Source organism: Muscardinus avellanarius (assembly GCF_963383645.1).
Source record: "Muscardinus avellanarius genome assembly, chromosome: 8".
NCBI lineage: Eukaryota > Metazoa > Chordata > Mammalia > Rodentia > Gliridae > Muscardinus > Muscardinus avellanarius.
Genome location: NC_137794.1, coordinates 3249363 through 3276278, shown reverse-complemented (window position 1 = coordinate 3276278; position 26916 = coordinate 3249363). Strand labels below are relative to the sequence as shown.

The window sequence follows — 26916 nt, the reverse complement described above, 5'->3', positions numbered from 1 at the left end:
GAAACAGGATCTCACTGAGTTGCAAAGGGCCTCACTAAGAAGTTGAGGTTCTCCGTGAACCAATCCTCTCTTCTCAGTGTTCCGAAGGCTGGGATTACAAGCTGGTGCCACCACACCCGGCTATACAGAACTTTTATGTATAAACAAAATGTTGGAGCCAGATGTTAAAAAATAAAGAATATAAAATAGGGCTAGGGCTAAGGGTATAACTTGGAGGTAGTATGCTCCTGGGTCCAATTCCCAGTATAGTTTAAATAGGGTGGAGAAACAAGAGCTTTTTTTTTTTTTTCTTTTTTGGCGGGTCTGGGGATGGAACCCAGGGACATTCGACCTCCGAGCTACATCCCCTGACCTATATTTTATTCTTTATTTTGAAACAGGGTCTCATTAAGTTGCGGAGGGCCTCACTAAGTAGATGAGGCTGTCCGAGAACCACGATCCTCAGGTGTCAGCCTCCCGAATGCTGGGATTACAAGTGTGCACCACCACTCCGGCTTTAACAAGAGCCTTTTTGGTTCTGCTTTCCTAGCACTTCTTTCCTCAAGGCTGTTCCTAAGTACTCATTGGAATCTCTGGAACGCAGCTGTAAAAAATATTGCTCTGGACTGGTGTTTCTCAAACTTTAAAGTACATCCAAGCTGGGTGTGGTGGCACATGCTACTGTAATCCCAGCATTCAGGAGGTTGAGACTGGAGGATCGCAGTTTGAGGACAGCCTCAGCTACTTAGTGAGGTCCTCTGCAACTCAGTGAGACCCTGTTTCAAAATAAAGAATAAAAAATAGGGCAGGGAATGTAGCTTGGAGATAGAATGCCCCTGGGTTCCATCCCCAGACCTGCAAATAAATAAATAAGTAAATAAATAAATAAATAAATAAATAAAGTATATCCAAATTAATCTGGATATCTCTTTAAAATACAAATTCTGGGCCAGTTGTGGTGGCACACGCATGTCATCCCAGTACTTGGGAGGTTGAGACAGGAGGATTGCAGGTTCGAAGCCAGTCTCAGCAGCTTAGTGAGGCTTTCAGCAACTCAGACCCTGTTTCCAAATAAAATATAAAATAGGTCTGGAGGTGTAGAATGGAGGTAAAAGGTCCCTGGGTTCCTTCCCTAGTACCACTAAATAAATAAATAAATTGCAAATTCTGGTTCAACAAGCCTGCGGTAGAGCCTAAGAATCTATATTTCTAATAAGTTTCCAGGTAACATTGATGCTGTTGGTCTAGACTATACGTTGGTAGCAAAGAGCTAGAATTCAGCTAGAGTTGTGTAAACTGGGATTCTTTGCAGTGTGTTAGTGGTGTTTTCACATCTGTCAAACCAGTATGATACTTTGCCTCCTCAGTCTAATCAAAGAAATGAGCCTCAGAGCCCTGTTGAGAAGTATTGGTTAATCCCTCTTGGTTAGAGGCTTAAGTTGCTGTGTCCCACAGGAAGGGAATGTTTCACTGTTCTACATAGATTTGTTCTTGGACCCCATGATTATCGTCTTTGTCCTAAATATTCTATAGCACCCTTGCCAAATACCAGTCTCTTCGTCTTGTCCGGCCTTGCTCTTTCCAAGTCCACTGTTAAGTAATGCTTGTCTTTTTCTTCTTCAGGGATGACTTGACTGATGATTCTGTCTTCACTGGAAGTTCTCAATGTTCTCGGGGTTTTGAGCGTTACATTTCCCGGGAGGAGAGACCTCTTAGTCCTTTCTTGGGACAACTTGATGAGGACTATCGAGCAAGAGAAACTTTCATGCATCGATCAGATTATAGTCCCCATCTCAATTGTCATGATGAGCTATTGCGGGGAACAGAACGGAATAGAGATAAACTCAAAGGCTCATACTCAGTACGATCTGAGGAAAGGAACCGAGATGCGAAAAGGCCCCGTTATGAAGACACAGAGAAGATACACAGCATGGGAGGGGATCACCCAAGTTTTACATCAGGGACTCGGAACTATCGGCAGCGTAGACGAAGCCCAAGTCCCAGGTATCTAGACCCTGAGTTTCGAGAGCTGGACCTTGCCAGGAGGAAGCGAGAGGAAGAGGAAGAACGAAGTAGAAGCTTGAGTCAGGAGTTGGTGGGAGTTGACACTGGTGGTACTAGCTGTTCCATCCCTGGATTGTCAGGTGTCCTAACAACGTCAGAGCCAGGATATTCTTTACATCGGCCTGAGGAAGTATCTGTGATGCCGAAGAAGTCCATTTTGAAGAAGCGGATTGAGGTGGACATGGAGCCTTCCATGCAGGTCTCTGTTCTTCTAGAGTCTCTTGCTAGTTCCTTGAGAGAGAGAGAGAGAGAGAGAGGGGAGAGTGTGTGTGTGTGTGTGTGTGTGTGTGTGTGTGTGTGTGTGTGTGTGTTACTGGGGATTGAACTCAGAGGCATTCTGCCTCTGAGCTATATTCCCAGCCGTATTTTCTTTTTATTTTGGAACAAGTTCTTGCTAAATTGATGAGAGTCTCACTACTTGCTAAGACTGCTCTCAAACCTACGATTCTTCATTCTTAGCTTTCCAAGTACTGGGATTACAGGTGTGCACCACCATACCTGGCTTCCTTTATTTTTTACTTAGTTTTTAATTTTTTTTTTTTGTGGTACTGGGGATTGAAACCCAGGGACATTCTATCTCTGAGCTACAACCCCCAGCTCTATTTTAGTCTTTATTTTGAAACGGTCTTACCAAATTGCAGAGGGCCTCACTAAATTGCTGAGGTCGGCCACAAACCTGTAATCCTCCTGTCTCAGCATCGCAAGTACTGGGATTACAGGTGTGCACCACCATGCCCAGCTCCTGGCTCCCTTTAATATCTTAAAGCCTGGTTACTTTCCTAAGGGTTGTGTCCCTAATGGTATCTTTGTAATAAATGTTGGCCCAGAATTGTTACATTTATGAGCTATACCTTCTAGAATTCTCCAGTGAAACGTAGCTTCATAATGCATCATCAGTAAAGGGCTTCTAGCACCATATTTCAGGCTTTCTAAATAGTCATTTTGGAAAGTACCTATTATAAGTTTTTCCTTAAACCAGATAGCCTTCTAGAAATCTCTGAATATGTTTCTTGGAAATGAAGTTTGAAGGGCAAAGGGAGTAGGTGATCTGAATCTGAATTTCCTCATTTCTCTTTAGAGAGAAGACAAATGTATGAGTTTTAGAACACTAGATCAGAAATCAGGTGATCTGACTTTGAAACCACCTCTGCCATTAACTTACTGTATGATATTTATTTATTTAGTGGTACTAGGGATGGAACTCAGGGACATTCTATCTCCGAGCTGCACCCCCAGTCCTGTTTTTAATTCTTTATTTGAAACAGGGTCTCACTGAGTTGCAAAGAACCTAAGTAGCTGAGGCTGTCTGCGAACTGAGATCCTCCTGTCTCAGCCTCCTGAATGCTGGGATTACAAGCATGTGTCACCACGCTCGGCTACTGTATGATTTTTAGACAAGCCACCTCATCTTCTGGGTCTTGTATATTTTTTCTTCATTTATTAGTTAAGCTAAAGGCTTCTGAAGTACCTAAGAGCACTTAATGGAGCAAGGGGATACTGATCATTTAGAGTTCCAGTTTTTCCTGTCTCCACTTCCAAGCAGTGCCACTTGTATATATTTCTTCTTTTGGGAATTCATAGGAACAAAAACAATGTAGAGGAACTCTAAAATCCTTTTGAATTTGAGTTCCTAAAACAGGTGGGTAAAGATGAAGATTCCATCCAATATACCTCATTTCCTATTTCTCTTTTCTATAGCAGAAACATCTAGAGATCAGGACCCATATCTTGAACTGGGCCAAGGATACTCTCCTTTTTTTTTTTTTTTTTTTACTACTTATATCTCCCTTATTAATTCAGGAAGGACAAAAATGTAAATATTTATCTCAGTTACCAGTTCTGAGATTCTACATAGAGACTAAATCAGTTGTGTTTATCCTTGCAGCTTGAGAATTTTTCTAGCAGTACCAGCTCCAGCCAGGATCGTCCTCTCTACTCTGGACACTCTTCTCTTCCACTAAGTGGTGCTATTGCTGCTTTTGCCTCAGAGATTGAAAACAAAGGGACTACAGTGGAGACTCCCCTGAAGGAGCCTCAGGCCAATCTCTACAAATGGGGTCCTCTTCCTGGGATGCCCAAAGATAATAGTCCTTTAAGGGATAAATTTGGAAGTTTTCTATGTCACAGGGAGAAATCAGAGTTGAAGTCTGAGAGTTCTGAACGACACACAGACTTTTTACTGCCCCATGAGAGAGCTAGCCAGGATGGCAGTGGTTTTTCCCGTATTCTGAGCATGTTGGCTGATTCTACCAATACCCAGGAAAAAAGGCGACGTAGCTTTCCTGACATTGAGGATGAGGAGAAATTTCTCTATGGGGATGAGGAAGAAGATTTAAAGGCAGAATCCCCACCTAAGACCCTCGGAAGCTCTGAGAGTGAAGTTATGAGGCAGAAGGCAAGCTCCCTGCCCTCTTCACCTCCAGCTCCGAAGCCAGAATCACTAGAGGAGACCAATCCAGAATATGCCAAGATTCATGACTTGCTGAAGACCATAGGACTGGATATTGGAGTAGCGGAGATTAGTAAATTGGCTGCGCGCACCCAGGAACGACTTCACGGCAAGAAGCCATCATCACGTTCCTCAGCTGACCGCCGTTCTTCTGTTGACCGGAACTTTTCAGCTGACCACTATTCCTCAGTTGACCCCAGTTTCTCTACTGATCGGCACTCCTCAGATCCCCACAGACTGGAAAGCAGGGAGGTGCACCATAGTAGTACCCATTCTTCAGAGCTGTCCCATCCACACCCAGCTTCCCCTGTAGATCCTTACCTACTCACAAAAAACAGCCCCTCGTTCCTGAAGTCTGACCATCCAGTTGGTCATATCTCAGGACCAGAGGTGGTTGGCAGTGGGTTTCAGTCATCTGTTGCAGTCCGGTGCTTGTTGCCATCAGTCCCACCTACCCCAATTAGACTTCCACACTCTGCTTCTTTATCTCAGTTTCATATGCCAAGGGCCTCCCAATTTGCTGCAGCTCGAATACCTCTAAACTACCAAGGACCTACTATTCCCGCTGCCTCCTTTGATGCCTATAGGCATTACATGGCATATGCAGCCTCAAGATGGCCCATGTACCCTGCCTCTCAACCATCAAATCACCTTCTACCTGAACCCCACAGACTAACACCAGTAACTAAACAAGCTACTCGTAGCCGTCCCAATCTCCGCGTGATCCCCACTGTGACTCCTAATAAGCCCAAACAGGAGAAGTCTGTGCTAGGCTCAGTTCCTGCTGCCCAGGTGCCTGTCCAGGTGTCCATCCCATCACTCATAAGATATAATCCTGAGAAGATCTCTGATGAGAAGAATCGTGCCTCCCAGAAGCAGAAGGTAAATATTCGTTTTAGGAATCCTGTACCTGAGTTTTTTCTTTTTTTTTTTTCTTTTTTTCTTTTGGTACTAAGGGTGGAACCCTGGGGCATTCTACCTTTGAGTTATACTCCCAGCCCTATTTTTTATTCTTTTATTTTTTTTGGAATAGGGTCTCACTGAGTTGTGAAGGGCCTCATTAAGTAGCTGAGGCTGTCCACAAGCCACAATCCTCCTGTCTCAGCCTCCCAAATGCCAGCTGTGAGTTTTCTGTATTAACATAGAAATTTATATCTATCTTAAGGAGGGGGCTGAAAATTTGTAAGGCTCTTCACTCCAGGTCATCACCCTAAGGAACACATGGAGCCCCTTTAATCTTCTCACATTCTTTGTCATTACAGCTAAGCCAAAAGTCTGGCCTCAGCCGGGCATGGTGGCATGTGCTTGTAATCCCAGCATTCGGGAGGCTGAGACAGGAGGATCCAGGTTCAAAGACAGCTTCAGCTGTTTAGTGAGGCTCTCTGCAACTCAGTGAGACCCTGTTTCAAAATAAAGAATAAAAAATAGGGCAGGGGTGTAGCTCAGAGGTAGAATGCCCTTGGGTTCCATCATTAATACCACACACACAAAAAAAGTCTGGCCTCAGGTCCCACTGTGAGTATTAGACTTTTTTTTTAATGTTTATTTCTCTGTCCATGTTAATGATCTTAGAACACTGTAGTTAGGGGCCTTGAAGTCTCCCATATGCTCATTTTTGTCCAGTTTTTTTTTTTTTTTGGTGGTACTGGGGGTAGAACCCAGAGGCTTTCTACCTCTGGGCTATACTCCCAGACCTATTTTATATTTTTATTTGGAAACAGGGTCTCACTAAGTTGCTGAGAGCCTCACTAAATAGCTGAGGCTGGCTCTGAACCTGTGCGATCCTCCCGTCTCAGCCTCCCAAGCGCTGGGATGACAAGCGTGCGCCACCACGCCCGGCTTATTTTTTGTCCAGTTTTAAAAAAAAATAGTTAATTCTTGGTAGACAAAAATTTTTCCTCTGCCAGGTGGGGTGGTGCACGCTTATAATCCCAGCACTTGGGAGGCCGAGACAGTTTAGTGAGGCTATCAGCAACTTAGTGAGACCCTGTTTGCAAATAAAGTATAAAATAGGTCTGGGAATATAACCCAGAGGTAGAAAAGCCCCTGGTTTCCACCCCCACTACCACAAAAAAAATTATTTTTTCCTCTTAATTTTCTTCTTTGTGGTACTGAGGCTTGAACCCAGAAGTATTCTACCTCCAAGCTACAACCCCAGCCCAGTTTTATATCTTATTTTGGAACAGAGTCTCACTAGGTTGTTGAGAGCCTCACTAAGTTGCAAAAGCTGTCTTTGAACCTGTGATCCTCCTGTCTCAGCTTCTCAAGTACTTGGATTAAACATGCACCACCATGTCCAGCTTCTATTGTATTTGAATATCCTGATCTTTAGTCTTTAATTTTATTGAATTCTTTAGAGAAGGAAGTAATAGGTATGGTTTGTTTGTTTGTTTGTTTGTTTGTTTTGGTGGTACTGGGGATGGAACCCTACCTCCAGGCTACACTCCCAAGTAATGCAGTGCCTCACCCCATAATACATTCATTCCCTTTCCCATGGTTCTCTTGGGCTCAGAACCACTATCTAACAGTTGCTATCAGTAGCTTTGGGTGTTTCCTGCATGAAAACAATACTTTCTTAGGTAGTACAGTTCTGAAAAGAAGGCTATTACTATACAGGAACCTGGATCAGAATAAAATAACATTTTGACTACAAAATCAGAACCTCTGTGCAGACATTTGGTCCTTAATTTAAGACATACAGAGCTGGGCATGGTGGCGCACGCTTGTAATCCCTGCACTTGGGAGGCTGAGACAGGAGGATCGTGCAGGTTTGAAGCCAGCCTTAGCTGGCTTAAGAGACCCTATCTCCAGATAAAATATAAAATAGGTCTGGGAGTGTAGCCCAGAGGTAGAGGGCCCCTGGGTTTCATCCCCAGTACCACCAAAGGAAAAAAAAAAAAAGACATACAGTAGGAGGGCTTCTGGAGAGAAGAGCAAAAGGAAAGGGAGGCTTTTGGAAGCTAAGGGACTTTCTTAACCATTTTATATTTTGCAGGTTATTGAAGAAAGGGAAAAGCTAAAGAGTGACCGGGAAGCCCGCCAGAAAAAAATGTGCTACTTTAGGACTGAGTTGGAACGGCTTCATAAACAGCAAGGTATCAGAACAGTACCTTTGTATGGCTACCTTTAGCTTGAGTAAGAGAATCAAGTGGGGAGGTGTTACTCTTAGATTCAGTGAGCCAAAGTCTCACTGTGTTTTCTTTGTTTGTTTTGGTGGTGCTGGGGATTGAATCCAGAGGCATTCTACCTCCAGTCTACACCCCTAGCCCTTAGAATTTATTTATTTATTTATTTATTTATTTATTTATTTATTTTTGTGGGTCTGGGATGGAACCCAGGGGTATTCAACCTCCAAGCTATACTCCCTGCCCTGTTTTTAATTCTTTATTTATTATTATTTTTAATTTTTATTTTATTATTTATTTATTTATTTTGGTGGTACTGGCGATAGAACCCAAGGGTTTTCTACCTTTGGGTTATACTCCCAGACCTATTTTATATTTTATTTGGAAGCAGGGTCTCACTAAATTGCTGAGAGCCTCACTAAGTAGCTGAGTCTGGCTTTGAACCTGCGCGATCCTCCTGTCTCAGCCTCTCAAGCGCGGGGATTACAAGCGTGCGCCACCACGCCCGGCTGCTGCTGCTATTATTATTATTATTATTATTATTATTATTATTATTATTATTATTATTTGGTGGTACTGGGGTTCCTGGAAGCCCTTCTACCTCCGGGCTACACTCCCAGACCTATTTTTATATTTTTATTTGGAAACAGGGTCTCCTAAGCCAGCGAGGCTGGCTTCGAACCTGCACTATACTCCTGTCTCCGCCTCCCAAGCGCGGGGATGACAAGTGTGCCCACCGCACTTGGCTAATTCTTTATTTGGAAGCAGGGTCTCCCCAAGTTGTGGAGGGCCTCGCTAAGCCGAGGCTGTCCGGGGACTGCAGCCCCGCTCTCAGCCTCCGACGCCGGCGTTCCCGGCTTGCCTCGCATTTGGAAGCGGGGTCTCCCCAAGTCGCTGAGAGTCTTCCCACATCCTGAAGCTGAAGCTGGGCTCAAGCCTGCCGTCCTCACGTGTCAGCCTGCTGAGTGCTGGAGTACAGGTGTGCGCCGCGTCCCACTCCAAAGTCTTACTTTTTAAATTTTTACATAGGTCTGGGGATGTAACTTAGTGGGAGAGTGCTTGCCTCGCATGCACGAGACCTTGAGTTCTATCTCCAACATTACAAAAAATAATAATATTATTATTGACATAGACCTAGAGAAAACATAAAATAACAAACAGAACAAAGAATTCTCAGGTGTAGCCGGGCGTGGTGGCGCACGCTTGTCATCCCAGCACTCGGGAGGCTGAGACCAGAGGATCACGGTTCGAGGACAGCCTCAGCTACTTAGTGAGGCCCTGTGCAACTCAGTGAGACCCGGTTTCAAAATAAAGAATAAAAAATAGGGCAGGGGGTGTAGCTCGGAGGTCAGATGCCCCTGGGTTCCATCCCCAGACCCGCAAAAAAAAAAAAAAAAGAAGAAGAATTCTCAGGTGTTCTTCGAGATCATTTTCTCAATGTGTGTGTATGTACTTGTTTAATTTTTCCTGAACTTTGTGTGTGTGTGTGTGTGTGTGTATAGTACTAGAGATTGAACTCAAGAGCATTCTACCTCTAAGCTATACCCTATTTTTTAAATTTTGTAACAGAATGTTTTACTAAATTGCAGAGAGTCTTGCTAAATTGCTGAGGCCAACCAAAAACCTTCAATCCTCCTGTCTCATAAGTATCTTTTGTGTGTGTGTTTCTGTATGTCTCCGGTACAGAGGGACATTCTACCTCTGCACTACAACCCTAGTCATTTATTCATTTATTTATTTGTGGTATTGGGGATGGAGCCAAGGGGCCTTCTACTTCTGGGCTATACTCCCAGACCTATTTTATATTTAATTTGAAACAGGATCCCTCTAGGTTGCTGAGAGCCTCACTAAGCTGCTGAGGCTGACTTTGAACCTGGGATCCTCCTGTCTCAGCCTCCCAAGTACTGGGATTACAAGTGTGCACCACCAGGCCTGTCTCCTATTTTATCTTTTTATTTTGAAATATAAAAAAGGGTCTCAAGCCAGGCATTGTGGCACACGCTTGTAATTCCAGTACTTGGGAAGTTGAGACAGGAGGATCGCAGGTTTGTGGTCAACCGAAGCTAACTTAGTGAGACTGTCAGCAACAAGAAATTTAGTGAGCCGGGCGTGGTGGCGCACGCTTGTAATCCCCGCGCTTGGGAGGCTGAGACAGGAGGATCGCATGGGTTCGAAGCCAGCCTCAGCTACTTAGTGAGGCTTTCAGCAACTTAGTGAGACCCTGTTTCTAAATAAAATATAAAAAAGGTCTGGAGTATATCCTGGAGGTAGAAAGCCTCTGGGTTCCACCCCCAGTACCACCCAAAAAAAAAAAAAAAAGAAAGAAATTTAGTGAGGTCCTATTACAAATGAAAAGGACTGTGTATAACTTGGTATCTCGAATGTAGGACACCCCTGAGTTCAGTCTCCAGTACAAAAAAAAAAAAGTTTGGTAAAGTTTCTTTAAATTAGATAAAGTCGAATATATAACTTTGAATGATTTTTACTTCTGCATAATTCTTCAGCTTTCTGAAGAGAGGACAGCTGCTAAACTCATTGTTATAACATATACTAATCTTTTTAGGGGACACACACTCAAGCTTGTATATACCGTTTTGAGAGTTTATGGAACCCCTGATGCCAACCTGTAGATGCTTAACTAATTACCCCCACAAAAAAGATAATGTAATATCCTTCACTATCATCAAAGCTTCACCCAAGCCAGCACTGGTGAGGGCGAGTCTCATTTGGTCTTAGAAAATTTTGTGGAAAATGATTTTGTGACCACAATTTCCTGGTAGGTTATTTTATCTTTTTATGTATATATTGAGGATATTGAACCTAGGGAAATTATACCTCCAAGCGACATCCCTAACCCCAATTTTTTTTTTTTTTTTTTTTAGTAAGTGATACTAGAGATTGTACTCAGGGGCATTCTACCTCTGGGCTACAACCCAGCCATTTTTATTTTTTGTTTGAAATGGAGTCTTACTTGGTTGCTAAGAGTCTCGCTACATTCTGAGGCTGGTCTCAAATATGTGATCCTCTTGTCTTAGCTTCCCATGTACTGGGATTACAGTTTGTGCCATCTTGCCTGGCTAGATTACTTACAAATAAAATAAAAAGTGACTCAGCTGGGCATGGTGGCACATGCTTGTAATCCCAGTACTTGGGGGGCTGAGACCGGAGAATTGGGCAGGTTCAAAGGCAGCCTCAGCAACTTAGTGAGGCCCTCTTCAATTTAGTACAACCCTGTTTCCAAATAAGATATAAAAATAATAGCCAGGCATGGTGGTGCATGATTGTAATCTCAGCATTTGGGAGGCTGAAACAAGGATCGTGGTTCGCGGACAGCCTCAGCTACTTAGGCCCTTCGCAACTCAGTGAGACCCTGTTTCAAAATAAAGAATAAAAAATTGGGCAGGGGTTGTAGCTTAGAGGTCAAATGCCTCTGGGTTCCATCTCAGACCCGCAAAAAAAAACCCCAAAAACATATATATATATATAGTCTGAGAGTGTAGCTTGGAGGTAGCAAGTCACTGAGTTCCTCCCTAGTACCACCAAAAAAAAAAAAAAAGACTTATCTTAATTTATTTTCCCGTTTTTTTTTTTTTTTTTTTTTTGTCTTTGACTACTCAGGGGAAATGCTACGCAAGAAACGAAGAGAAAAGGATGGTCACAAAGACCCACTCCTGGTGGAAGTGAGTCGGCTTCAGGAAAACATCATGAAGGACATTGCAGAGCTACGACAAGAGGCAGAAGAGGCAGAAAAGAAGCAATCTGAACTGGACAAAGTGGCTCAGATCCTGGGAATTAACATTTTTGATAAATCCCAGAAGTCTTCAAATGACAGTAAGGAGCCAACAGAAAAGCCTGGAAAAGCAGAAAAATCTAAGAGTCCAGAAGAAGTATTGTCATCCTCAAACTCTTCCTCCAACAACAAGGTAAGAACTCAACTTCTATTATATATTTTTTTCCTATGAACTCCTACAGAAGCTTTTTAACTTTTTTTTTAATCTTTATTTTCCAATCTGTCCTTAAGTTTTTTAGTCATTTTTCTTAAAACATAGATCACGTCATGGAACTTTCCTTCAGAATTTCAGCAGTTCCCCGTTGCCCTCAGTAGAATCTCAGATCATTAGTATTCAAGCCTTCTATGTTCATATTCCAACATTTGCTCCTTAACCCACACCAGTCTGGCTTCTCACCTATTCACAACTTGAATCTATCATTTTGGGTTCATGTTTAGCAACCATGTTCATGTTTCTATTACTACCACATTGCTAAAGCCAGTTGGATACATTTTAGTTCTCAAACAGTAGCTTTGACACAGAAAACTACTGTCTCAAGCCAGGAGTGTTGGTTTACACTTGTAATCCCAGCATTAGGGAGGCTGAGACAGGAGGATCCGGGTTCACAGACAGCCTCAGCTACTTGGTTAGGCCCTTTGCAACTCAGTGAGACCCTGTTTCAAAATAAAAATTAAAATAAGGCTGGGATGTAGCTCTGAGGTAGAATGCCCCTGGGTTCTACTCCCAGTACAGCAGGAAAAAAAAAAATAAAAAAAGAAAGAAAGAAAGAAAAAAAAAGCCACTATCTATCTCCTACCATTGCTTTTGTCCCATGGCTTCTGTCACACTTTTTTTTTTTGCAGGTCTGGGGATGGAACCCAGGGGCATTCGACCTCCGAGCAACACCCCCTGCCCTATTTTTTATTGTTTATTTTGAAACCGGGTCTCACTGAGTTGCAGAGGGCCTCACTAAGTAGCTGAGGCTGTCCGCGAACCGCGATCCTCCAGGTCTCAGCCTCCCGAATGCTGGGATGACAAGCGTGCGCCACCACGCCCGGCTACTTTTTTTTTTGTGTGTGTGTGGTACTGGGGATTGAACCCAGAGGCATTCTACCTCAGAAATACAGCCCCGGCCCAGTTTTTATTTCTTATTTGGAAACAGGGTCTTGCTAGGTTGCTAAGAGTCTCGCTAGTTACTGAAGCTGTCCTTGAACTTGGGATCATCTTGTCTCAGCCTCCCAAGTACAGGGATTACAGGTGTGCACCATCATGCCTGGTGTCTGTCACACTTCTTTTCCTCCTAGTGTGTTGGCTGCTGCAACTTGCTCTTCTCTGCTGCCTATCCTTCCATATATGAGTTAAATATTTGAGTTTCTCAAGGCTCAGTCCTAGTCTAATTCTCCAGAATTCTGCTATTCCTAAGCCTTTTCATTAGGTTCTATTCTGAAATACTATGTGACTTCTTCCAGTTTTATATCTGAGTTCAGATGAATCTTCTGAGTGTGTAACAACCCATTAGCCAATTTTACTTTATTGTCTTTTAGAAACTTCAATTCAGATGCCGGGCGTGGTGGCGCACGCTTGTAATCCCCATGCTTGGGAGGCGGAGACAGGAGGATCGCGCAGGTTCGAAGCCAGCCGCGCTGGCTTACGAGACCCTGTTTCGAAATACAAAGTATAAAATAGGCCTGGGGGTGTAGCCCGGAGGTAGAAGGACTTCCAGGAACCCCAGTACTACCAAAAAAAAAAAAAAGAAATTTAAATTCAGCATGTCCTAAATTAATGATTGCATTCAACCTCCCTCCAGTGTCACCCTTTCTCAGTGAATAATAGTACCACTGCCCAACAGTGTTCATGCCAACACCTGGGAAGTATTCTTAGTATTTTCTCTCCTCAACTGCTCTATGCCCAGTCGGTTCCACATATTATATATACGCTCTCCCTCCAGTAAACCTCATTTCCTTTCTCCTCGCCATCTCCGTTGCCACCTACACAACTTCAGCTCTTGCTTGCACTGCTACTTCTTAATCTTCTTTCTAAATACAACCAACCATTAGGATACTTCCATACCTCTTTTCTTCCTTGCTTTCTCTCATTTCTTTAAGAAAATTTCTTTTTTATGCCTCAAACAGATCCCCACTAATTAATGCCTTTGCATCTTCCCTTTCTTCTCCATGCAATCCTCTCTTCTAACTCATATTCATCCTAACAGCTTAAATTACTTCTGACTCCCTTCCCTGATTCCCCAGACTGTTAAATTTGCCCAGTATACAGCCGAGCGTGGTGGCGCACACTTGTAATCCTAGTACAGCCTCAGCTAGCCAGCCTCAGCCACTTAGTGAGGCTCTCAGCAACTTAGTGAGACTCTGTTTTCAAATAAAATATAAAATAGGTCAGGGCAGTCGGGTGTGGTGGTACACGCTTGTAATCCCAGCATTTGGGAGGCTGAGACTGGGGGATCCTGGTTCACAGACAGCCTCAGCTACTTAGTGAGGCTCTCTGTAACTTAGTGAGACTGGGTTTCAAAATAAAGAATTAAGCCGGGCGTGGTGGCGCACGCTTGTAATCCCCGCGCTTGGGAGGTGGAGACAGGAGGATCGCGCAGGTTCGAAGCCAGCCGCGCTGGCGTAAGAGACCCTGTTTCAAAAATATAAAATAGGTCTGGGAGTGGAGCCCGGAGGTAGAAGGGCTTCCAGGAACCCCAGTACCACCAAAATAAATAAATAAATAAATAAATAAATAAATAAATAAAGAATTAAAAAAAAAAAACAGGGTATGGGGTGTAGCTCGGAGGTTGAATGCCCCTGGGTTCCATCCCCACACCCACAAATAAAATAAAATAAGGTCGGGGCTATAGTTCAAAAGTAGAAGGCTCATGAGTTCTACCCCTAGTACCACACACACACAAAAAAAATTTGCCTGGTATACACCCAATGTAAAACCTTATAATTTTCCTTGCTAGCATTTATGCAGTTGTGATTATATAACAACAAATTATATAACATGCCTACCCCCAATTAGATTTTGAAGTTCAAAGAATTAGGAGTTGGCCGGGCATGGTAGCACACGCTTGTAATCCCAGTATTCAGGAGGCTGAGACCAGAGGATTGCGGTTCGCGGACAGCCTCAGCTACTTAGTGAGACTCTCCACAACTTAGTGAGACCCGGTTTCAAAATAAAGAATAAAAAATTTGGCAGGGGATGTAGCTCGGAGGTCAAATGCCTCTGGGTTCCATCCCCAGACCCCCCCGCAAAAAAAAAAAAAAAGAATCAGGAGTTCTATCTGTCATTCTCCAAAATAGTCCCCAATACATAGCTAGGTACCAGGCACATAGTAATAAATATTACTCGCAAAATATACAAATTTTTATACTCCTGTCACCTCAAATTGCTCACAGTTTTCCAGATATACCATATGCTATTAAATCACTCTAATTTTGCATTAGTAATCCCCTTAACCAGGAATAATCTTTCTTCTTCTTTTTTTTTTTTTTTTGTGTGTGTGTGTGGTACTGGGGGTGGAACCCAGAGACCTTTTTACCTCCAGGATATACTCCCACCTATTTTATACTTTATTTGGAAACAGGGTCTCACTAAGTTGCCGAGAGCCTCTCTAATTAGCTGAGGCTGGCTTTGAACTATGCAGCCCTCCTGTCTCAGCCTCCCAAGGGCTGGCATTACAAGCGTGCACTACCACGCCTGGCTTCATTCTGTCTTATTTAAAAACTTCTCAGCCAGGCGTGGTGGCGCACGCATGTAATCCCACGCTTGGGAGGCAGAGACAGGAGGATCACACAGGTTCGAAGCCAGCCGCGCGCACTGGCTTAGGAGACCCTGTTTCCAAATAAAAATGTAAAAATAGGTCTCGGAATGTAGCCCAGAGGTAGAAGGGCTTCCAGGAACCCCAGTACCACCAAAATAAATAAATAAATAAAATAATAATAATAAAATAAAAAATAAAAACTGTTCTCATGTCTGGCTCTTCCACTAAATGAGAGCTTCTTGAGGATAAAAGAGTAAAACTTATAGTTGGGCTTGTTGGTTCATGCCTATAATTCTAGTACATGGGAGGCTGAGACAGAAGGATTGCAGGTTCAAGGCCAGCCCCAGCAATTTAGTGAGATCCTTAACTTAGTAGAATCCTATGAAAATAAAAAATAAAAAGCACTGGGGAGATAGCTCAGTGGTTGATTGCCCCTGGGTTCATTCCCCACTTACCTCACACACAGAAGTTAGAATGGTAGACAATTAAAAAAGAAAAAAGGCTGGACGCTTGTAATCCCAGCACTTTAGGAGGCTGAGACTGTAGGATCGTGGCTCGAAGACGGCCTCAGCTACTTAGTGAGGCCCTCTGCAACTTAGTGAGAACCACGTTTCAAATTTTAAAAGAATAAAAAATAGGGAAGGGGGTGTAGCTCAGAGGTCGAATGCCCCTGGGTTCTAGGTTCTATCCCTAGACCCGCCAAAAAAAAAAAAAAAAAAAGCCCGTGCATGGTGGCGCATATTTGTAATCTCAGTATTTGGGAGGCTGAGACAGGAGAATCATATATTAATAGCCAGCTTCAGCAACTTAGTGTGGCCATCTGCATCTTAGTGAAACCTTGTTTCAAAATCAAATAATAAAATAGGTCTGGAGGTGTAGCTCAGAGGTTAGAATGCCCCCGAGTTCCATCCACAGTACCACTAAAAGAACAGCATCCAACATATCTAGTGGATAGTAGATGCTTCGTTAATGTCGAAGGGTAGAGAAAAGGATATTCTATATATCAACTACACTTACATTTCTCTTTGTCTTCCTTGGAGAGTTTTCTTTCTCAACCAGATAAAACTATAGCTTGTACCTGGATCTTTAGTACCTTTGGTTTAAAAAAAAAATCTTTTTAAAGAAAAAGCTTTTTAGCCAGGCGTGGTGGCGCATGCTTGTAATCCCAGCATTCGGGAGGCTGAGACCGGAGTATTGTGGTTCGAGGACAGCCTCAGCTACTTAGTGAGGCCCTCTGCAACTCAGTGAGACCCAGTTTCAAAATAAAGAATAAAAATTAGGGCAAGGGGTGTATGGAGGTCAAATGCCTCTGGGTTCCATCCCCAGACCCGCAAAAAAAAAAAGAAAAAAAAAAGCTGTCTTAAAAAAAAGAGCTTTTAATGTTTTGGCTCATTATAGTTGACTTATACATTATATTTCAATTTATATACCATACCAATCCCATGATCTTTTTTTTTATTCTACCTCCAACCTACACTCCCTGCTCTATTTTTTATTCTTTATTTTATTTTATTTTATTTTTTTTGCGGGTCTGGGGATGGAACCCAGGGGCATTTGACCTCCGAGCTACACCTCCTGCCCTATTTTTTTCTTTAATTTGAAACCGGGTCTCACTGAGTTGCAGAGGCCTCACTAAGTAGCTGAGGCTGTCCGCGAGCCGCAATCCTCCAGGTCTCAGCCTCCCAAATGCTGGGATTACAAGCGTGCACCACCACGCCCGGCTTTATTCTTTATTTTTGAAACAGGGTCTCAATGAGTTGCAGGGTCTCAATAAGTAGCTGAGGCTGTCTGTGAACTGCGATCTTCCTGTCTCATCCTCCCTAATGCTGGGATTACAAACATGTTCCACCACACCCAGCTCATGATCTACTATTTTAATTAGATTAAGTATCAATGTTCTCTGAAGCTAATGGGAATATGTTAGAATTCAGTTTTCAGCTGGGTGTGGTGGCGCACGCTTGTAATCCCAGCACTTGGGAGGCTGAGACAGGAGGATCGCACAGGTTTGAAGCCGGTCTCAGCTACTTAGTGAGGCTCTAGGCAACTTAGCGAGACCCTGTTTCCAAATAAAATATAAATAGGTCTGGGAGTGTAGCCCGGAGGTAGAAAGCCTCAGGGTTCCATCCCCAGTACCACCAAAAAAAAAGAATTCAGTTTTCATCTCAGCAGTAAGGAATCATTGTGCTTAGAAACTTTCCTATTTGTCTTTGGTTTTTCTGCTCTCTGTTCTCTTCTCTTTCTCTTCGCAGTGTCAGGGATCAAATCTAGGGCCTATGCATGCTATGCAGGCACTCTACCACTGAACTATATCTCTAATCTTTTGGGGTGTGTGTGTATGTGTGTGTGTGTGGTGTGTATGTGTGTGTGTCGTGCTGGGGATTGAACCCAGGCATATTCTACCTCTGAGCTACATCTCCAGCTCAATTTTTTTATTCATTATTTTGAAACAGGGTCTCACTAAGCTGCAGAGGGCCTCCCTAAGTAGCTGAGGCTGGCTGCAAACCTGGATCCTCCCAAGTACTGGGATTACAAATGTGCGCCACCTCACCCAGATCCATTTAGATTTTTCTTCCCTCTCTAGTTGTCCTTATGATTTTTTTCCCCCCAATACTGGGGATGGAACCCAGGGGCATTCTACCTCTGAGCTACACCCCCAGCCCTATTTTTTATTCTTTATTTGGAAACCGGGTCTCACTGAGTTGCAAAGGGCCTCACTAAGTAGCTGAGGCTGTCCTTATGATTTTTAGATTGAACTAATATATTTGGTTTTATAGGTAACACATGCAACATCTACCAAATGGTATACTGTGAAAAGATCCTTTCAGAAACTTTCCACAATCTTGGGGGATTCTTCTAGAGATATTTTAGGATATGCCAACTATATTGCCATTAGGATTTACTCTCCATGATATGCTAGAACTGTGGGATATAATTAGTTCTTTTTGAGCCATGGAGACAGATTTCTCTTAGGGTTCTCCCCAGCATATACAGCTTTTTATGCATTGGAAATGTGGTCATATAACCATTTTACCACTGTATGGTCACTTGATGTTTCTAAGAGAAGACAAATCTGGACTGCCTTGAATTCTTTGCTAAGTGCTGTTTTTTTCCTCTAGGAATCAAAAGTAAACAATGAGAAGTCTCATATTAAGAGCCCTAAACTGGCTGAAAGCCCCCAGCCAGCTGCTAAGCAGTCTGAACCCATTGCTGCTTATGAGTATTATGATGCTGGTAATCACTGGTGCAAAGACTGCAACACCATCTGTGGGACCATGTTTGATTTCTTCACCCATATGCACAATAAGAAACACGCACAGGTAGGTATCCAGCCCTCTTCTGTTTCCACTATCATCCTCATTGCCCTCCTATGTCTGTACCCCCATCTGTATTACAAAGCCAGAAAATGAAACATTCAAATATGGGCAGGAGCCCCAATTAGAAGAGCCAAGAGATACCAACAAAGGAGACACCATCCCCAGGGCTCAGTCCAGGGGACCTGCCTGTAACTATACACCATGACAAGTGTAAGTGAGGCTTCTGACTCTTTTTTTCCTTGAGTACCTAAATTTTTGTTTCATTTTTATCTGTTTTCTAGTACTTGCTCTAACATGTGTTTACCTTTTCCACAGGTGATTTCCATTTAAACATTTGGCAGAGGGAGTGGGTGGGGGTGGCAAGCTGGGTGCTTCTGCTTCCCTGGTCTTATGTGTGGGGGAAAAAAAAGAGAGAGGAGAGTGGGTCATTTGAGTTTTTAGTGCTGTTGTGTGAGCGCCTCTGCCTCTTACAAATAGACACTGGATCCCTACAACAGACCTTGGGCTTCAAAGACCCAGAAAGAAGCCAAGCAAGATGCTGTAAAGCGCACTGACAAGATAACTGTGCCTGCAAAAGGTAGGTTTTTCCTTACCTCTTTTATGGTTTCCTTACATTTGGTCAAAAAGAGTTGTCCCTGAACTAAGGTGCTAGGAAATAGCAATATAGTGTGAGACACAGCCATTACTTTTAGCAAAACTAAGAATGCCTTCTGTGTGCAAAAACACTGTACTAGATCCTAAAGATATAAGACAATGATCTCTACTATGTTGCCAGAAATCTTAGCATATGTTAAATGTTTATCACTTAAATGTATAGCAGAACAGATGTTTTTGTCATTGGTTTATGCACCGAAATCTTGCTTATTTGAAATACAGGACTAAAGGACCATAAGAAGTATAGTAATTTAACTGCCTTTTCAACTAAGAACTACAGAATATTTTGAGATGTTATTAAGGAGTTAAAAGAGAAATAAAAAGTTTGTCTTAAAACTTTTCAAGTTCTTAACCTTCACAAGCGGTACTTGCTACTATATCCTTTAGATCTGTAGAAGATAGATTCCTGAGAGTAAATAATACCAGCAAGACAAATCCTCATACAAATGTTAGTGGGCTGTTTGGGAGTATAGTTTTTTTTTATTTTTGGAAACAGGGTCTCATTAAGTTGCAGAGAGCTTCACAGCTGAGGCTGGCTCTGAATCTGTGCAATCCTCCTTTCTTAGTCTCCCAAGTACTGGGATTACAAGCATTCACCATGCCCAGCTGGGAATATAGTTTTAAAATCTCCTAAGATGTTGAGTGTTGGAGTTTGAGTAGAACAGAAACAGGAAAGGGTCTGTCACAGGAAACTCCTAAATTAACTAATTAGTATCTCCAAGAGGTAGAAGGTATAGGAGTCAAGAGTTCAACCCTTAGGTTGGTAAGACTATATCCTTGGGATTCAGCTAAATACTACTTTTGATTCCAAAATGGTTAAGATCCTCATAACCATCTTGCTATAAAGGGATGTTGGAATTTTCCTTTGGTTGTTCTCTCATCCTTGGTGAAAAAGACTTATATCCTTAACTTTCTTCTATTTCTCATAGGCTCTGAGTTTCTGATTCCCATCACTGGATTTTACTGCCAGCTCTGTGAGGAATTTTTGGGAGATCCAATTTCTGGAGAACAACATGTAAAAGGTCACCAACACAATGAGAAGTACAAGGTTGGTCTTTGTAGTGCTCTGTTGAGTGATTCTTTTGACTTTGTCACACTCTGGACCTAGCAAAGGTCATTGACAGTTCCTATTCTATATAACCTCTAGGAAGTTCTCAATCCTAGTGAAAGATCCTAAGCTAATAGATCCTCTCTACCCTTGAAAAGATTACAATACGGATTTCTACTAAGTGAATTCTAATAGTGACAGAGACCAAGAATTTCTTTCTTAAAAATTTTGACCAGTTGTTGAGCCTTTATCTTTTCTCTTCCTAGAAATATGTGGATGAAAATCCATTGTATGAGGAACGGCGAAATCTGGACCGCCAAGCTGGCTTGGCTGTGGTCCTAGAGACAGAACGGAGACGGCAGAATGAGCTAAAGCGCAAACTTAGTGAGAAACCAAAGGAGGAAAAGAAAGAGAAAAAGGCAAAGATTGTGAAAGAAGCAAAGGAGGATGACAAGGTCTCTGTAGAATTAGAGGACCAACTGTCTGAAAGTGGCAACTCTCCTGAAAAAGCTGAAAATAAAAAGAACAGTAGCATCAAACTCCAGTCAAAAGAGGAGGTAAAGAAGGAACCACCAACATCTTTTGGGAAATTCAGCTGGAAGAAGCCAGAAAAAGAAGAGGAGAAAAGTTCAGTGGTGGCCTCAAGTATCTCTAAGGAAGAGATTATGGAAAGCAGTAAGGACAGAGAAGATGGGAAAAACGAAGCCGGGAAGGCAAAGCCCATCAAAATCAAGCTGTCTGGGAAAACTGTTGTTGCACATACAAGTCCCTGGATGCCTGTTGTGACAACCTCAACACAGACTAAGATCCGACCCAACCTGCCTATCCCATCCACAGTGCTCCGCAAGTCAGGTTCAGCCACAGTGAGCAAGCCTGCTCCTCTTAACACCTTTCTGTCTATCAAGTCTTCTGGATCCACAGCTAAACCTCTGCCAGTGGTTAAAGAATCTTCATCTGATCTCCTCTTGCCTCCTGACATCATCTCCAAAGCTTTTGGAGGGGAAGAAGTGATTCTGAAAGGCTCTCCGGAGGAAAAAATGGTGCTGGATGAAAAGAATGATCTGTCCCGTATACCTGAGCAAATGTTGCAGCTTCCACCACCACCACCACCTCCACCTCCACCTCCACCACCACCCCTAGTTATACCTCATCCACCTGCTCCATCTCCTCAAGTGAATGCTGTCTTGGATCCCGTAAAATCAAACTCGGCTATATCTCAGACTCACAATCCTGGCTTCCTGGGTCCTAACGTTTTGAACTCAGTGTTGCCTGCTGCCATCATGGCCTCAGCACAGCCAGCTGCCCTTCCTTCTGATGAGACAGCTCCTGGGGTGAGTGAGAGTGACCAGGACCAGACCCTATTCTCTGTGTTAGTACGTCCTCCACCGCCCCTTTCAAGTGTGTTCAGTGAACAAGCCAAAAAATTGGAGAAGCGAAATTCATGCTTAGCCACAGCCAATGCTAAGGACCTGTATGACATATTCTACAGTAGTGGTGGAAAGGGGGTCCCTGAGACTAAGTTGAGTGGTGGTCCATTGTCCAATGGGGAAAATAGCAACCTCTCTAAAACTGAAAGTTCAGATACCTCCTGCACTTCTACTTTGAACAGCAGTTCATCCCAAGAGGAGTTGCCTCAAAGTACGGCTTTGGTCACTGTTCCTATAGTCAGCAAGCCTGAAAGTCCCATTGAAAAAACCCTAGCGTCTATAGGGAAATGGCCAGTTGTAGAGCATGTAGACACTAAAAGCGGAGGCAGTAGCTATGGCTTCCTCCAGCCTCTGACAAGGTTGTGCCAAAACAGGCCATATGAAACTGTTACCCCAAAGACAGATGCTTTGGCCTTGTGGACATCTAGCTCTTTCAAGAGTGATACTAACAGGGCTAAATTTCCAGAGGGAAAAATAAAGCTTGACCTGGGAGAGCCAGGCCCATCTGATGTAGACCCAGATTCTCAGCTGTCAGATACACACTGTCATACCAAAGAATCTCAAAAGATGGTAGAAATTCACTTCATAGGCTCTGGTAACCAAGATAAAGCAAGTCAACCTGAGGATTGTAGAGAAAGAGTGGTAGAGACAAATACTGAACTGAAAGGAAGGGTAGCAGTTGAAGAGGGAAAAAGTGTCAATGTTAGGCCCCACAGCATAAAAGATTCTAATTTGAGCCATGGGAATATATATGTAAGGGAGGGAGAACAGCCCGAGTTGCAAATGACTGAGAAAGGGGCTGAACAGTCTAAGAAATTGTTGACAGGGCATGAAATTCCAAGTAAAGTAGTAATTGAATTAAGTACACAGGCTCTCTCTTCTGCAAAAGCAAAAATGGACTCATTTTCATCAGATGCTGGGTCTTTACTTTGGAACTCACAAAATATACCTGGGAAAATTCTTGCCCCAGAATTGCTTCTTCAGTCCCCAGCTATATCAGATAAGTATTTAACAGGTAGTCTACAAGAGCAAGGAGTTTCAGCTGGTACTGAAGAATGGCTAGAAAATTCAGCTCCAGAATCCATTTCCAGAACACCTAGGTACAAAAGCCTCAAACTCAAAAGAGAAGGATCAAAAGATTTTCAGGATAAAATGACCTACGAGCTGGCTCCTTGGGATGAGAACAAGAAGAGACCAGAGACCTGGGAGAGCCCAGAGAAACAAGGAGTAGAAGCTGTGGCGCTACGAGATGTCCATCCAGAATTAAAAATGACAATAGAAAGCAACTCTTTAGAAGACTTTGAAGCTACATGCTTAAAGGTAGAGGAGCTTGCTGCCCTGGGGAATCTGGGAGATGTGCACATCGATTTCTGCAATACTCAGGTAGACCCAGCACATAAATCCCCAACTGCCCTATCTCAGAAAGTATGTCAAGAAAATTCTGTATCACTTACAGAGTGTAATCCCTCTACCCCCAGTGACTTTGAACCAGTCTCATCTTTTTCTAGGTGTCCTTTAGATTCTCCCAAAACCCTGGTGCTTAACTGTGAGACACAGGGTGAACACAACTCATCTAATCCCAGAAGTGGAAAGATCAATTCTAACATTTTGAAAACTGGACTTCCTATAGAAAATATTGACCATGGCTTGGGCCTAGAGGGAACACATCAGGCCCTTGACCTATTGTCAGGAGGAGTGTTGCCTCAGGAAGCAGAAGAAACTTCCCAATTACAGAAGGAAGAGTCATTCAGATTGGAATCGGAAACAGTTAGTCCTGCAGGCCTTGGGCCATCTCCTTGCCTTCCAGACCTTGTTGACTTTGTTACACGGACATCTGGAGTTCCAAAAGAGAAACTGTGCTCTCTACCCTCTGACCCAGATGACCCTTCTAAGTGTAGGTCCCTAGAGATGGGACCACTACCACTAGAAATACCAAACGTTTCCTTTACAGAGGTAGCAGTTCCTCGTGTAGATGAGGACAATGACAATGCTATGAATTTGGTAAAAGCTCCAGCTTCATCCTCTTCAAAGGAACAGATAGGTGGAGGCAAAATGGTTCCTCAGGAAATGCCTGAACAAGAAGCTGCAGTTGATACTCTCCAGGACCACAAAGACTCTAGTATTTGTGACTAAGAATAAACACCCATGGCTACTTGTGGATTTATCAGATTGGCTTCTAGAAATCAGATGTCCAGATGATCCAGAACTAGATGGCAATCTCACCTGGAATGTACACCAAGAGATACAGTTAGCATCTTACAGAAGATGTTCATAGAAGCTAAAAAATTTACCTCCTTTTTTCCTTTCCCCTTAAAATATCAGATAAATAAGTCCTAATACTTTCTGTATATATCTGTAAAAAAAAAAAAAAAAAAGATTTTTTGTTAACTTTTTTCTTTTTGGCCAAATTATTTTCTCCAACTTTGTCATTAAAGTCAAATGTCTTACCTGGCTCACCACATAGTGTGCTTTGATTGTATTTTGGCTTTGACACTGCCATTTCTGGAATGTGGGGGAGGAAGGAGACAGAACTGACTTCTCCAGTTGCTGTGTTGTATTCCTACCCAGTTTCCTGGGCAGCTGGTGATTCTCTGGGAGAAACATCTGAAAGCTTGCTGAAATGGAAAACTTCATCTGATGAAGGAAGAGTTGTTTATCTCTCTCAGGCTTCCATTTGGATGGGCCTGCCTTAACAGTGTTTAAAATGCTGCGTGAGTAGCCTTTTTGTTTACTGTTTACTTTCCTTATTGGCATGTCAACTCCCATGCTTCCCTTACTGTTTTGCCTTTGCTTGAGATGGTTCTGCTAACCCACAAACCTGTTTGGAAATGGCCTCAGTAAATAGAGAAGAAAATGTGACAAGCTCACTTTTGGAAGAAAACAAATTAGTAAGGTTTACTCATGGCTCAGTGCTTGGAGCAGATATGATTTGGGGTCACCTGAAATGGACTTTGTTCATTGTAGAAATGGACTTTGTTCAGTGTGTGTGTGTGTGTGTGTGTGTGTGTGTGTGTGTGTTACTCAAAATTGAACTCAGGCATTTTACCTCTGAGCTACATCCCCAGCCCTATTTTTTCATTTTTCTGAAACAAGATCTCACTGAGTTGCCAGAGGTCCTCACTTGGTTGCTGAGGCTGGCCATGAACCTGTCATCCTCCTGTCTCAGCCTTCCAAATACTGGCATTACAAGCCTGTACCATCATGTCTGGCAGTTCATTGGATTGTGATTCAGTAAGCCTATACTAAATTGTTTAGCTGCCATTTTTGTTCTGAAGATGTAGAAGATATGAAACTTGTTGGGATTGGACTCATTATCTGTTCAACAAAATTATTTGTATCCCTTCCTCTGCCTCTTCCTTTCCTAAGTTATTTCTACCACAGTGTGATGTTTTGGGTTGTACATTTTGTTAAAAAGATTAAAGAATTTATAAGTTGGCTTGGACAAGTTTAATTTTATTTTTAATGTGTTGATTTCTTGAAATAAATGCATTAATCATATTTATTTCTGGATTTTTGTTTAGAAATGGCCCATGTTCAGACTTCAAAGGAAAACTAGAACAGTGAACCCCTACTGCCTTATTGCCTATCCCTACTCTCAACCATTCTTTCCCCACTTGTCAGAGTTACTTCCTTTATTTCAGACTATTCGGATATATGGTTTGTGCCCCAGTGCTCCCTAAATGGTCAGTGAGAGACAGCAGTGGTCTGGTATTGTCATCTTCCTATTGTGAAGTGTTTTTTATGTAGCCTGTGTTGGCTCTCCCTAGGGTCTTCTGGGAACTGAGCTCTCCTAAAACAATCAGGTTCTTGCTCAGGGTGCTTTCAGGAAGCAGGGAGCTTCAGATTTTCTAATCTTGGTCCCACTTTGCTTCTGACATCCCTTTTGTCACCAATTTGTAACCTGTAGTCCTCTTCACATACCTGTTCCTCTAAGATTTGCAGTATTACTGATCATTTTTATCCAATGAATTCTTTTTCACTGTTTCCTTAGGTACAGAGATGCAGAATCCCTAGGTAGAGTTTTAGGAGGCTATTTAATTTTTTAGAACCTTAATGTCAAGTTAGACGTCATCCTGGCCTATCTTCTTTATGTTGTGGAAAGGGCACAGATTTGGGAGAGCTAGGTCCTTGAATATGCCTCAGCCATTTACCTTGCTATGATTTGGGGCAAGATATTTTACCTCACTGTCACAGGGGTGTGTGTGTCTAAGATAAGAATCTCTATCCCCATCAGCACCAAAAGTTTACAGGGTCAGGCCATTCTGGGCAGTATTTCTAGGCCTGCTTTATAGGGTTCAGTGCATTTTTTTTTTCTGGCCAAGAAAACATAAATTGACACTAAAAGGTACCTTTAGAAGAGTTTGAGCCTGGGTGAGCTTCACAAAAATTTGTGGGTTTTTTTTTTTCCCCAGAGAAACAGACTTTTTTTTTTTTTTTTTTGGGGGGGGGGTGGTACTGAGAATTGAACCCAGAGGAGTCTACCTCTGAGCTAAGGTAGACTCCCAGCGTCCCTCCCTCCTTTTTTGAAACAATCTCACTAAGTTATGGAGGGCCTCATGAGGTTGCTGAAGCTGGTGATGAACCTGTGATCCTCCTGTCTCAGCCTCCCAAATACTGGGATTATAGGTGTGTGCCATTGTGCCTAGTTGAACATAAGAATTCAAAATGCCAGTGTGTAATGATTTTGAAGTCAGTTCACTTAGTCCCACTTCTTTGGAGGAAAGATTAGGTAGTTTAGGGAAAGAATCCGGAGGGGTTAGTCATATCTAGGTCTTGACCACACTTGCTCTCAGAGTCAGAACCTTACTCCATGAGGGGTCGCTTGAAACTGATGAGGGAAGAGAAGTAAAATCTAGAAAGGGCAGAACTAGTTCAGATAGCTGGAACTGGACTTGGAGCCTAAACTTTTGTAATAACTTGTTTTGTTTTTGCTGTACCGGGGATGGAACCCACAGGCATTATATCTCTGAACTACTTGGTACTTGGGAGGCTGAGACAGGATCAGTCACAGGCTTGTGGCCAGTCTCAGCTACTTAGTGAGGCCCTCTGCAACTTGGTTAGACCCTGTTTCAAAAGAAAGGGAAAAAAAAAATAGGGCTGGGGATGTAGTTCAAAGGTAGGATGCCCCTGGGTTCCATCCCCAGTACTGCAAAAACAACAAAACCCTGGGCTTTGTGAATGGAGGCTTTCCAGTAAGCCATCTTTCTCCTATTCATGAGGTATGTAATACTCTTAATCTTTCTGCTAATACTTCTGAGAAATATGAGTAATATAGCAAAGTATTCTCACCTTTTCCTATGCTACTTCATTTCTAAAACAAAAA

General features: G+C 42.8%; 1 protein-coding gene across 1 annotated transcript in view; it reads left to right on the top strand.

Annotated features, from left to right (window-relative positions):
- ZNF318 (zinc finger protein 318) overlaps positions 1-23726 on the top strand; it is a gene marked incomplete at both ends in the record, with an annotated part of 28590 nt that extends 4864 nt beyond the window's left edge. The window contains 8 exons of the mRNA XM_080700589.1: positions 1603-2242; positions 3929-5374; positions 7488-7587; positions 11236-11540; positions 18267-18467; positions 18942-19041; positions 20048-20166; positions 20433-23726. Coding sequence (XP_080556715.1) covers positions 1603-2242; positions 3929-5374; positions 7488-7587; positions 11236-11540; positions 18267-18467; positions 18942-19041; positions 20048-20166; positions 20433-23726 — 6205 coding nt within the window. The remainder of the gene's footprint in view (positions 1-1602; positions 2243-3928; positions 5375-7487; positions 7588-11235; positions 11541-18266; positions 18468-18941; positions 19042-20047; positions 20167-20432) is intronic.
- Between the last annotated feature and the right edge of the window lie 3190 nt (positions 23727-26916).